Source organism: Anas acuta, chromosome 2 (assembly GCF_963932015.1).
Source record: "Anas acuta chromosome 2, bAnaAcu1.1, whole genome shotgun sequence".
Lineage (NCBI taxonomy): Eukaryota > Metazoa > Chordata > Aves > Anseriformes > Anatidae > Anas > Anas acuta.
In genome coordinates this window covers 108,266,136-108,276,895 of record NC_088980.1, presented here as the reverse complement: position 1 = coordinate 108,276,895, position 10,760 = coordinate 108,266,136, and the positions used below count along the sequence as shown (strand labels likewise).

The 10,760-nt window shown below is 42.8% G+C and overlaps 1 protein-coding gene across 10 annotated transcripts in view; it reads right to left on the bottom strand.

Moving 5' to 3' along the window:
* MTCL1 (microtubule crosslinking factor 1) overlaps positions 1-10,760 on the bottom strand; it is a 104,732-nt gene that overhangs the window by 47,706 nt on the left and 46,266 nt on the right. For 5 of the 10 annotated variants that reach the window (XM_068671610.1, XM_068671608.1, XM_068671603.1 and 2 more), the window contains exons 4-5: positions 5,439-5,498; positions 3,285-3,362 (exon numbers count right to left, since the gene is read on the bottom strand). In XM_068671610.1, coding sequence (XP_068527711.1) covers positions 3,285-3,362; positions 5,439-5,498 — 138 coding nt within the window. The remainder of the gene's footprint in view (positions 1-3,284; positions 3,363-5,438; positions 5,499-10,760) is intronic. The other 5 variants (XM_068671612.1, XM_068671606.1, XM_068671613.1 and 2 more) reach the window with 2 other exon arrangements.

Genomic DNA, 10,760 nt, shown 5'->3' with positions numbered 1-10,760 from the left:
TCACAACACTGTGAAATAGCTGGAGTACCTAACTCCCTTTCAGAATAGAAAGCACTACTGTTGTCACCGGTGTTGTTATTATTAGGATGGAACAGAACGTGATCACTCTTTCTGGTATGGACAACTGTTCACAAGGGAGATTGGTGATAACATGAGAAAAAAGAATGAAAAAATCATTAAACCGTGGTTACATCCAAATCCATCCCATGTGAAAACCTGCATTTTTGTTTTTTTTCCTGGAAGCACCAGGGTATTAAATGGGAGTTTAATTATTATTCTTTTTTTCTGGACTTGGGCATTTTAAAGTCCTGCATCTCACTCAGATGAAAACTCCAGTGTGCATTGTGCTGAAATAAGAGATGAGGTTAAGTAAATTCTAAGCTGGTGAACAATTTCTTTGCATGAATCACTTTCATGAATTGTCATGGAGATACAGGCACTTGGCCTCATAAGAGACACATTTATCAGCATTAGCAGCATAATGGAAGGCAGGCTTTGAAAGATGATCTCTTGAGACAGCAGATTTCATCGTTGTTGTTAGGCCATGTGGACATATGTGCAATTGTCTATGGAAACTTCATTTCAGTCTCCATAGCACTGTTGTCTTTCACAAGCACCATTTTGTTACAATTCCTATTAATGGCAACCGAATCCAGAAGAAAACATGACTGATGTTAATTGTTCACCCAGATCAGCCTATTAAAAAAATAATAAATTACAAAACTAATTATGGCTCAGCAAGCTGAGGAAATGATTTAATTTCTAAAGTACACATCCTTGCACATTGGTAATGGTGCCTTTTATGTTACTTGGATTGATTTCTCCTCATCCTATTTAAATATATACTAATTATAAATTATGTCTTCATTTCAACTGTTAATACAAAAACAGAGAAGTAATTGATTGCATGTTTCTGAATTCAGTCAGCTTTCCTACTGATTCTGCTTGGTGCAGGATGCGACTTTTAAATCTTGAATAGCAAAAAAAGTTATCCTACATTGTATTAACAAGACATGGCTAAAAGACAGCCAAAGTTTCCATTAATAGTCTCTTTTCGGTGATAACCGGGAGTCTAAAGAAAACTGCAACCAGTTGACTGACTGAAACTCTGGTCACTGTGTTTCTGGCACCTGTAACGTGAGTCTTCTATGAATGCAGACAAGCTACATATAACTGACTACAAGCAGAGCCTCCAGGAGACGGGCTTTTTTTTCTTTCTGTCTTCTCACATACACACCTCCTTTCCACGCTGTTACAAAATACATGTGCAAATTGCTTTTCTCTTTATAGATCTACATTGCAAATTAAGTATCACATTAAAACCTTGCAAAACTCAATGCAGCTTGTTCTGGAGTCACTCTGAATGTTGGTTGCTCTGATGTTAGATTAAAACATCATCTTTGGTCAGGGCTGAACAATACGTTACCTTTGTGTTTCCTGTCATCACAAATCAGCTCCTGCTGTAGGCCTCGCTTTTAGGGAAATACAGAGACTACAAGGAAAGTAACATCCAGACCAGCGCTGCAAATCAGCACTCACAGGTGGGGTGCTCACTTCAGTTTCTTTATTTATCTGTTAAAAGCTTGGAAATAATCTCATCTGACATTTTCCTTATTATGTTTTTCTGATCCAGTGTCCTTCTCCATGCTTGCTGTCTAACATTGGCTGCAAGAGCCCGACAATCAGTGCCACCACCTGCAGGCAGCTGCACCGATGCCCTTGATGATGACCAGCCTGCCTGCACACCTTGCCCATGGCTGTGAGCAGTAGAGGCAGCTTCTCCCAGGAGCTTCTCCTGGCTGTATTTCAATCAATACAAATAGCAGTCACTGCCTCATACTTTGTCTCACAGAGACAATGCACTGTGCATTTTGAAGCTTTTGAAGAAAAGGGAAGGGTTTCAGTGGGTTTGGGGTCAGGCTCCCAATGTTTTTTCTCTGCATCACTGCACAACTCAAACTTATATTATTGTATTACATGGAGTTAGCATGTTATTACAGCAGGACAAAAACAGTTAACTATTCTTATAATAGCAGTTCCTTACTGCTAGGTTTTGTCTATGTTAAAAAAAAAGAAAAAGTATCGCATTTGTAAGTTTTGTCTTTTGCAAGAGCTGAAACAAAGATTTTTTTTTTCATTAAACAAACACAAGCCTCATACAAAACAACAGAGCTGATGAATGTTTATCTCGCCTACTAAATATGGATCCCATCTGGAAAGGTGAGAAAGCTCTAGATCTTCCTTGCTTCTCTGCCAGGAAACATGACTACTGAAAATCCCATTCCCCAGACAGGTTTTTTCCAAAGGAAAAGAATGGTCAGGAGAGATTTATCAGCAAGATCTAAGCATGCCAGAAGGGTAGGACCCCAACCTTCATGCATCTGTCCCTCTGAAACTTTGTGTACAGAAATATCAATCATTTCTTGATCAGTTGAAACCAAGTGGAAACAGCAAAAGGGCAAGACCCACTTAAGCAAGTAGAGTTTTGAATATAAGGCAAACTAAGGTGAGGCCAAATCACAGAATTAGGAATAGTTTGTTACAATTTAAATCACAAATGAAATGAAAGCCAAAAATAAAATTAAAAAGTTAAAAAAAAAAAGGAGAACACAGTCTTTACATCATTCTGTAGAAACAAGAGGCTCAAATCCCAAGGGCTGAAAGCTGGGCTATGGCACAGCCTGACTGTATTTCTGTATTTCACATCCAGCATGTGGACACTTTCCTAAAAGGTGTATGTAGGGCAGACCGTCTTGAAAGAAAAGAAGGAACAGTGCAAAAATGTTCAGTTGTTAATGGTGCTAGTCACTGACTTAAAGGATCATTAAGGATAAATGGGAAATTAATGGTTACTGGTAGTGCATATTTGGATGCTATAGCACCACAACTGTGTATAGCACTACAGAGGGATGTTAATGGGAAAAAAAAAATACAGAAAGAAAAAGACCAGATTCCTCCCTAAAGAGTCTGCAGTCTAATTTAGGCAAATGTAGAGTGTTGAGATAAACAAATGAAACTTAAATGAAAGAAATGAACTTAAATTCATTATGCAATGTAAACGATGCGATGAGAATGAGGAGCTGATCAAAAACTCCCAAATGTGATATTTCTTTTCTGGCAAGAAGACACAAAGATAGGTAGAGACCACCACCATCTCCTCTACCACCACCGTCTCACGGGACTGCCAGGCAGAAGATGGGTAAGCGTGCTGGGGTTGTGAGTCTGACGACAGGGCAGTACGACCAGCACCCAAGCACCAGGTGAGCACCAGCACTCACTCCTACCTTGCGCTGGAGAACCACTTTTCTCTGTGTTTTGCCTGGTGCCTGGTACTTCCCAAGAAGCTCCACTTTGCAATTCTGCTGAATAAAAACTTTTTTCTTCAGTACTGCTAGAGGCGGGTAAGCATGACTAACAACTCTGCTTTTACATGACTTCAAGACAATCAGTTTCACGGGAATTTACGCTGTGCCCTGCAGTAGATGTGACATTCCCACTAATTTCCATGATGAGCTCCCAGTACATAAAAACACCGGTATTGCTGTATGTTATACATGTCTGTAAGTATGCAGATGCACAGATTTAAAGAATCTAAGTCTGTGGCTGCTTTTCAGTCGAAAAACTTGTAATGGGGATTAAAAAGAAAGACAAAAAGGTTCTTCCTGTTGGCTTGAGTAAGTCAAGCCTTCATTTCAAAAGCTGTTTACTGTTTGGCCTAAGATGTCTCAGTTTAGGTATTTGAACCTCTTTTAGGTGTTAGGGTGGCTGCTCCTGAAAAGCAGCACTTCAAACCTCCCTGGCTGTGTCTGTACTTACCCCTCTGAGCCCTGCCCCAGGACCCAGAGCTGTTGAACCAGGGTCAGGCACTTGGTATGGTGTGCTCTGGTCTCAACCAGAATGTGACTCTGAGCGGATACCTGGGTTTGGAGACTGCTCTGTCTAATGCCCCATAGCTGGGAGGTGGCTAGGACATGTCAGTATACCAGAATGTTTCTCCATCCTTCCTACCCTAAAGAATTGCTGAATAAAACTGAACAGCCACTTTTGAACATAAATCCTTTGCTTTCATGACGTATAAACACATGTGGGCATGGTGTAAAGGTTTTTATTTTTCCTGGGTGGTTTCTGGGATCACTTCCTCATGTTGTGAGTGGTACAGAGGTGACCCAGGATTACCCCGTTAATTTTATGAAGTCCTTTGTAAGGCTTTTCAAGGCAAAGTAGAGCTGCTCCTGTGCTCTGGAGTTCCAGTGTCTGGATTTGGGTGGAAAAACACAAGCACATGAATCCATTCTCTCTGCACTTCTCTGTATTTCCAGGAATGAGAAAGGGAAGGACAGTGCCTCCAACAAACCCCAATGGACCCGACCATGCATTCATGTATCTTGACTTGTAATTTCCATGTGTATGTATTTCATATGTATATCTTACATACTTACAGGAAAACAAACTTTCTGACCTCAGTGGTGACTTAAATAATTACTTATAACAGGCGACGCAGGAAGAAAGCCTTGTGCCCCATTTTAAGGTCTGATTCAGTACTTGTCCTCGCTCCACAGGGACACTTGCTCTGTTGTGCCCCAGGAATGGAGGCAGCAGCCCCCAGTCTGGCCACCCCCACCCCTTCAGCTGCCCATGGAGCCCGTTTCAAGTGCAGCATGTTCTAATTTATTACAGCTATTATTACGAATCAATGGGATTTTAAGACTCCATCGACTCTGAGAAAAGCCATACGTCTCAGTTGCATGCACTGAGCCTGCCAAAGGGGCAGCAGGGGAAGCTCAACCTTTCTTTAGTGAAGATAATGATGCCACTCTTGGCTCCTTTCACAGGGAGATGAAACACTATCCCCATCTCCCTGTCTATAAACAGTAACCATGTGGGTACTGGGAAAGGCTTCAACTCCTACCGTCAGCACAGGGAGCAGAGGAAGCGGTGCAGAGCACTTTCCTGAGGGGGACCAGCCCAGGAGACTTCAATAAAACCAGTGTCCAAAGGCAGACAAAGGGTCTGGCTCGGGCTCTGCCCTTTATCTGAGCAGGCGGAAGCACAGTGTCACAAGTGGCTCCCCTGGTGTGACACCGTGCTGGCTGTTTCACCGCTCGTTAGTGCAACAACTTGGGCACCACGTATAAATTTAGCCAGTCCCTAAGCTGTGATCCAATTACTTTGTGAGGCAAGGTGATTTTCTCTTCTCGTACGAAACCGTCTGCCTTGCTCTGCTGATAACGTGCACGACGAACCCGAGACACTGCGTGGTTTGGAGACTGTGCTTGCGTCCTAAATTGCTTCTACATTATCTCTGGGAGGTCTCAGTAGATTAAGGCCTAATTGCACTCTAGTTAATGTGCCCGATGGCCCCGTCAACACCCGCAGAACAAAATTTTGAGTTCTGTCATGCGATTTTGCTACAAATTGCACGTTCTTGAAAAACGTACCTGGGTGAGTGTTTTTTTTTCTTTGTGCATTTCTCTGCTGCCTCTTCTCTTCAGGGAACTCTGAAACAGAAGTGTTGCTGGGTTATTGATAAGCTAAGCACAAAGCCTGCAAGTTTGGCAGAGCTCACCGCCATAAAACTAATTGAGGAGAAAGTGGGGATATACGCCGGAGCAACGAGGGATTTAATTTTTGTTATTAATCGCTGAGAAAACAAGATGATCAGGGCCTTGTCAGTGGATTTTTCAATGCACACTATTTCCCATACACAAAACAGAAAGGAATAAAATCAGTTAAAAGTTCACAGAGGCAAAAAAAAAAACAAAAAGCACAACTTTTCTTCTCCTCTAGACCACCACAATTTTTGGCAAAACTTTCTTTCAGTATGGGGCAATGATTTATGTTTGATTAATCCAGGGCAGAAGTCCAAGAATGTTACTTACAGTGGATGTGAAACACATTGTGGAAACCTTGGAGGAAAGCAGCACAAAAAAATGGAAGGTCACACACATTAAAGCTATGTGGCATAACATTGTTGGTTAGCCCTTGCTAGCAAACACACAAAGAGCCCAGATAAACACCAATAAAAAAAATAAGTAATAATAATAAAAAAAATCTCTCCATGTATTTTAGAATTTACTACATACATTTGATTTGATTGGCATTGCAAATCTTCACAGCACTTCATAAGCAGTTTTTTTAAGACACAATTTTACATTTAAGATGTGGAAATGATGTCATCCCCCCTGCTCGGTTTTCTGAAACCTCCCACCCCCAAATGGAAACGCACAGCTTTCCTCAGGAGGGGCAGGTGGAGCACAAGTACCTTACTGGTATTTGGACTCATTCTCTCAAGCTTGTGTTTCAGGACCAAGCTCAAGCCAGTGTGACCTGGATTTATTTAGAAACAGCAAAAATTTGACTTGCGTAGGTTGAAGTACCTAAGTATCACAGGAGAACAGCAGATGTTAGGCAAAAAAGCAAGAAGCTGGAAACTATGGAATCATCTGAATTCAAAGCTGGCTGCACTGCTTTGTTGGCATCCAGAGCTTCAGCTTCCCTTGAACCTGCGCCATACACACAGGAGAAGCAAATATTGGGTACTTCAACTAGCAATGCCTCCCCTTTTGTCAGCTCCAGGTCCCTTTTGCAGTTGTTTAGGCCACTGCTTCTAATATGGCCCTCAGTGGCTTGCAACACTTTTGGGCACAGAAATTAGTTGGCATGCTTACCCCTCCAACAAGCAGCACAGCAGGCTTCAGCACAACCCAAGAGGAAACAGGAATTTTCTCCATCAAGAAAGGCAAAGGAAGTCTGAAGGATGATAATCCCCAACGATCAGCCTGACACTGTGGTCTCTTTCATCGATTACTTCTATTTATATTTGCTCTATGAGGAACAGTTGCCAGCTGAGGTGAACCCTAAGCTGTTGCAGGTTCATGGTGTGAGCTCAGGGACACGGACACACACCATGCAAATCTAAGCAAAAGCTTTCCGTGCCTCTGTGGTTCCTGACTGTTAAGCTATGCAGCTACTACGAATTATAATTGTGGCACGCTAAGACAAATCTCCTCTTCTGGTCTTTGTTATACACAGTTAAGTAGTTAAAACCCATTCATACGCAGCACCATATGCCCAAAACATACTACAGTTTGTTTTTGCTAATCTGCTCTCTACTTTAATCTCATGAATTCCTATAACTAATGAAGCTGAGTAAGAGATTTTTTTTTTTTTTCTGGATACTGAAACGGTTTAATGAAAAAAAAAAAGATTTTAAACACTGCAAACATCATATGAAAACCTGTTACACAAGCTTAGCCAGGATAAACAGTTACTGTTTCCCCTTTTTCTATTTTCAGTGTGGCATTATTCTGGAAACGGAGATGCAACTGCAAGCAGCCACCAGCCATGGTACCTGCCCTGGTACACAAGACAAGTCAATACAGCTGAAAAGCTGCAAGTACAGCTCTACCCTCATATCCATTGCTCTTCTGTGTGACTTCAAGCAAGAGTAGCACAAATAAGAGGATGTCTTCCAGTTGTTGCATTCACTTAGCAAGCCCTTGGTGTCACAGATGAGCCTACCAGTTTCTGCAGAGGCCTCCACACACTGCTGCAGCATAGGAGTACCAATTATGTTGGAGATGCAAAACCTTCTGTCAAATCCTAAAAACTTCTTGCTTTTACTAAGACTAAAAGCTACAGTTGGAAACATCCAGCCTGAGAAGTCAGGAGGATGGTGGGTTGTGGTGTGCGATGGACAGTAATGCAGCCTTTGCTCAGTTACAAGGAATAATACCTGGAAAGTAAGAGAAATAGAAATAAAATATAAGTAGGAAAGATGCATCACATTATGAGAAACAGGCAGGTAGTGATCTGGCTTTGGGAGCCATAAACTCTGCTTCTTGCTGAAAAAATGGATTTCACAGATCCAGAGTACCAAGTGTTTAACATAATGCCACAGTCAGGGCCTTACGTTGCGTGTTTTCACACCAACCTGCTTGGATTTGCATAACAGCCTTCTGATCAGTGCTGGGCTGGGAGATGGCTCTGTACTTCCATAAAGCAAGGACTCAATTTCAGGCTAACTGTGAGAGAAAGAATGCAGTATCTACCTTTGGGAGCTATCAGAGGATGATAGGGAGAAACATCCGCTGGCCAGCGCAGGACTGGGAGCAGGGGTATGAGTACAAGGGGCTGCCCAACCACAAACCCTTAGCCCCTATACAAGAGCAATGAAAGATCTCCAATGTACCTCTGTGGGACTAGGCTGCACGTGCATGGGAAACGCTAACCAATATAGATCATATTTCTGTAGGACTAAGGGCAGAGGGTGCCACTGCAAAAAGAAATAGGTGGAACACACCACAGGCCCATGTTATTTAAAAATAAAAGTGGTACAATAGAGGAGCATTTCTCTTTGATGTGCAGGAAATTGGTATCAGAAGCTGGTATGAATTAATGCTGCAAGGAACATTTCTGTGCTGCCTTTTATAATCAAGAGACCAACCAAAGTTGGCCATCTATAAAAAGTCTCTCCATGATGGTTAAACAAGATTTTGTTAGTCTTTTAGTTAATATTAGTGTCTCGGGAAAGAGGTTACTCAATGAATACTAACAAATTGCCTGTTGTTTTAAAAGTTAAACTTCCCCAAAAGATCATTGGATGTAGTGAGTACAGTATTATCAGCAGGAAGAGACACAATTATTTCCACTTTCCCAGAAGCCTGGCAAGGACAGGAAGGGACTATTTTCATCTTTCAGTGAACTCTAGTTTTAGCAGATCTGGGAGGAGTGCAGCAAACTCAGCAATGAGAACAAGGGAAGAGTGAGACAACACGTGGGGAACAGCAAGGGGTAGGCAGTGCACTGGAATTAGAGGCTGAGTAAGACATTGAAATAAAGTTTGAGTTGAGAGGAATCGCAAATGTAAACACAAGATATGCCCCGAGTTTTAACGCTGAGGTAAGCGCTGGGAAGGCTGGGAATAGAGATGTGGACAGGAGGCAGGAGACAAATACTTGGAAAAAAAATTAAAAAAAAAGGAATTCAGAGCCTGTTGGAGCAACCACCCTGTCATTTTATTCACTGCTACCAAGAGGAGCGAGTCATTTTGGGTGTAATTTGGCATCTGCAGGCAGGTGTGGGCTTGCTATCATATGTGCATCAAACTAAGCCTGCAAAATCAAGTAGTCAGCCATTGAAGTGAGGATGCCTGCAATGTAAAAACACAGAGGCTGGCTTGGAAAGTCTGGCCTGAAGGCCACTTCTGTCACTGTGATGTGTGAAGAATTATGCACGAGCATTACTGTGGCTTATGAATTGTATAAATAATGTTCTCTCCCTGTGCAATGATGGCTTGCTACCAATCGCTTTGAAATGGATTATCACAAATTTCATTTGCATTCATTAGAAAATACTGCCTGCGAGAGATCTGACAGCACTTCTAAAAAAATATGTATGAGTGACCAAACCCACTGGGGCTAAATATACCAGTAGCTTACCTGGGCTGCTTTCAGATTACTGGTTTATCTGTAAGGTAAAAGCTTAAGAGTTGCACATTGGCACTCCCCAGTGAGAGCTAACTTCTTGCTAGGTGTTGAGCCCCCGCAGGTCCAGCATTCAGCAAAACATCCAGCAAGATGTAATCTCTGCCCTACAGCGTGTGGATGACTGTAAAGCCTGGCAATCTACCGACCCCTTCACAACAGTTACATCCTGCTAAGCAGCAGTGATTTAGATGAAGGCAACTCTGCTTGGCATGAATGTGAATCAGAAGGAAGAGCCCACTCGCAACATGCCGTCAGAGGGGGGACTTATCCCCGTGTAATGTAAAGCAGCGCTCGTTAACTGCAGCACTAATTGCTGCTCAGGAGTGACTCATGCTGATGTTTTCTGGGCACCGTGCTGGACCACAGGGGGAGGTTATGGCAGAGGGTGACAAAGCCAAGGGATACTACTCTCAAACCACTAATGAGTGAACTCTTTAAAAATGCTCCACTTTGCATCTTCTTTCCGGTCCTGTTACTCATCTATTTGAAAAGGAAGCATTTCCCACTTCTGCAGCAACACACTTCTTTGTAATGGTAGGGAAGGGTGGCTTCCACTTCATCTCAAAGCCTGAACTACCTCAAAATACCAGGTGTACAACTGAAATTTTGTTTAGCTGCCATCCCACACCTCCATACTACACAGGGCACTCGGTGACAGCACGGCAGCAGGTTTTCCATGTGGGCTGTCATACGTACCTATGGGATGAAACTGGAAAATACAATGAAACCCTAATCACTTTTCAATTGCTGTAGGTCCTTTGAAAGAATATCTCACCAAGCCCTGATAACACTGGGTTTGACGCAAGCGATCTGTATCTGCATTCATCCCCATGTGTGTTTCATTTACTGGAAACCTCCAAATGCGGTGATACTCATCATTCACATGACCTAGCGAAGCAAGCCATGTCTGAAATATCATAAGCATTACGGTTCAGAATAAAAGCCATCCCTTGAGTAAAAAAGCAGCAAAGCAAAGCAGCTTTCAGCACCAGCTTAAATTTCCCTAACCATTCTTTACCCTATTGTGCTAAGCTTATGAATGGGGGCTTTGGAGGAGTCTCTTTCTTTTGCCTCTTACGACCAGCGCATGGCATCGGTTGTCTCTCACAGCTTCCCAGTGCCTCTTGCATGTGGACTGATCCCCTGGTGATACCAGCTGGAGGGGTGTTTGCAAATAATTCGGTGTGGCAGATCTGGGAGGTGCTGCGGAAGGGAAGCCTGGAGGCCTGGCTGCCAAGAGGGCAGCGTGTGGGATGGGAAAGACAGCCAGGC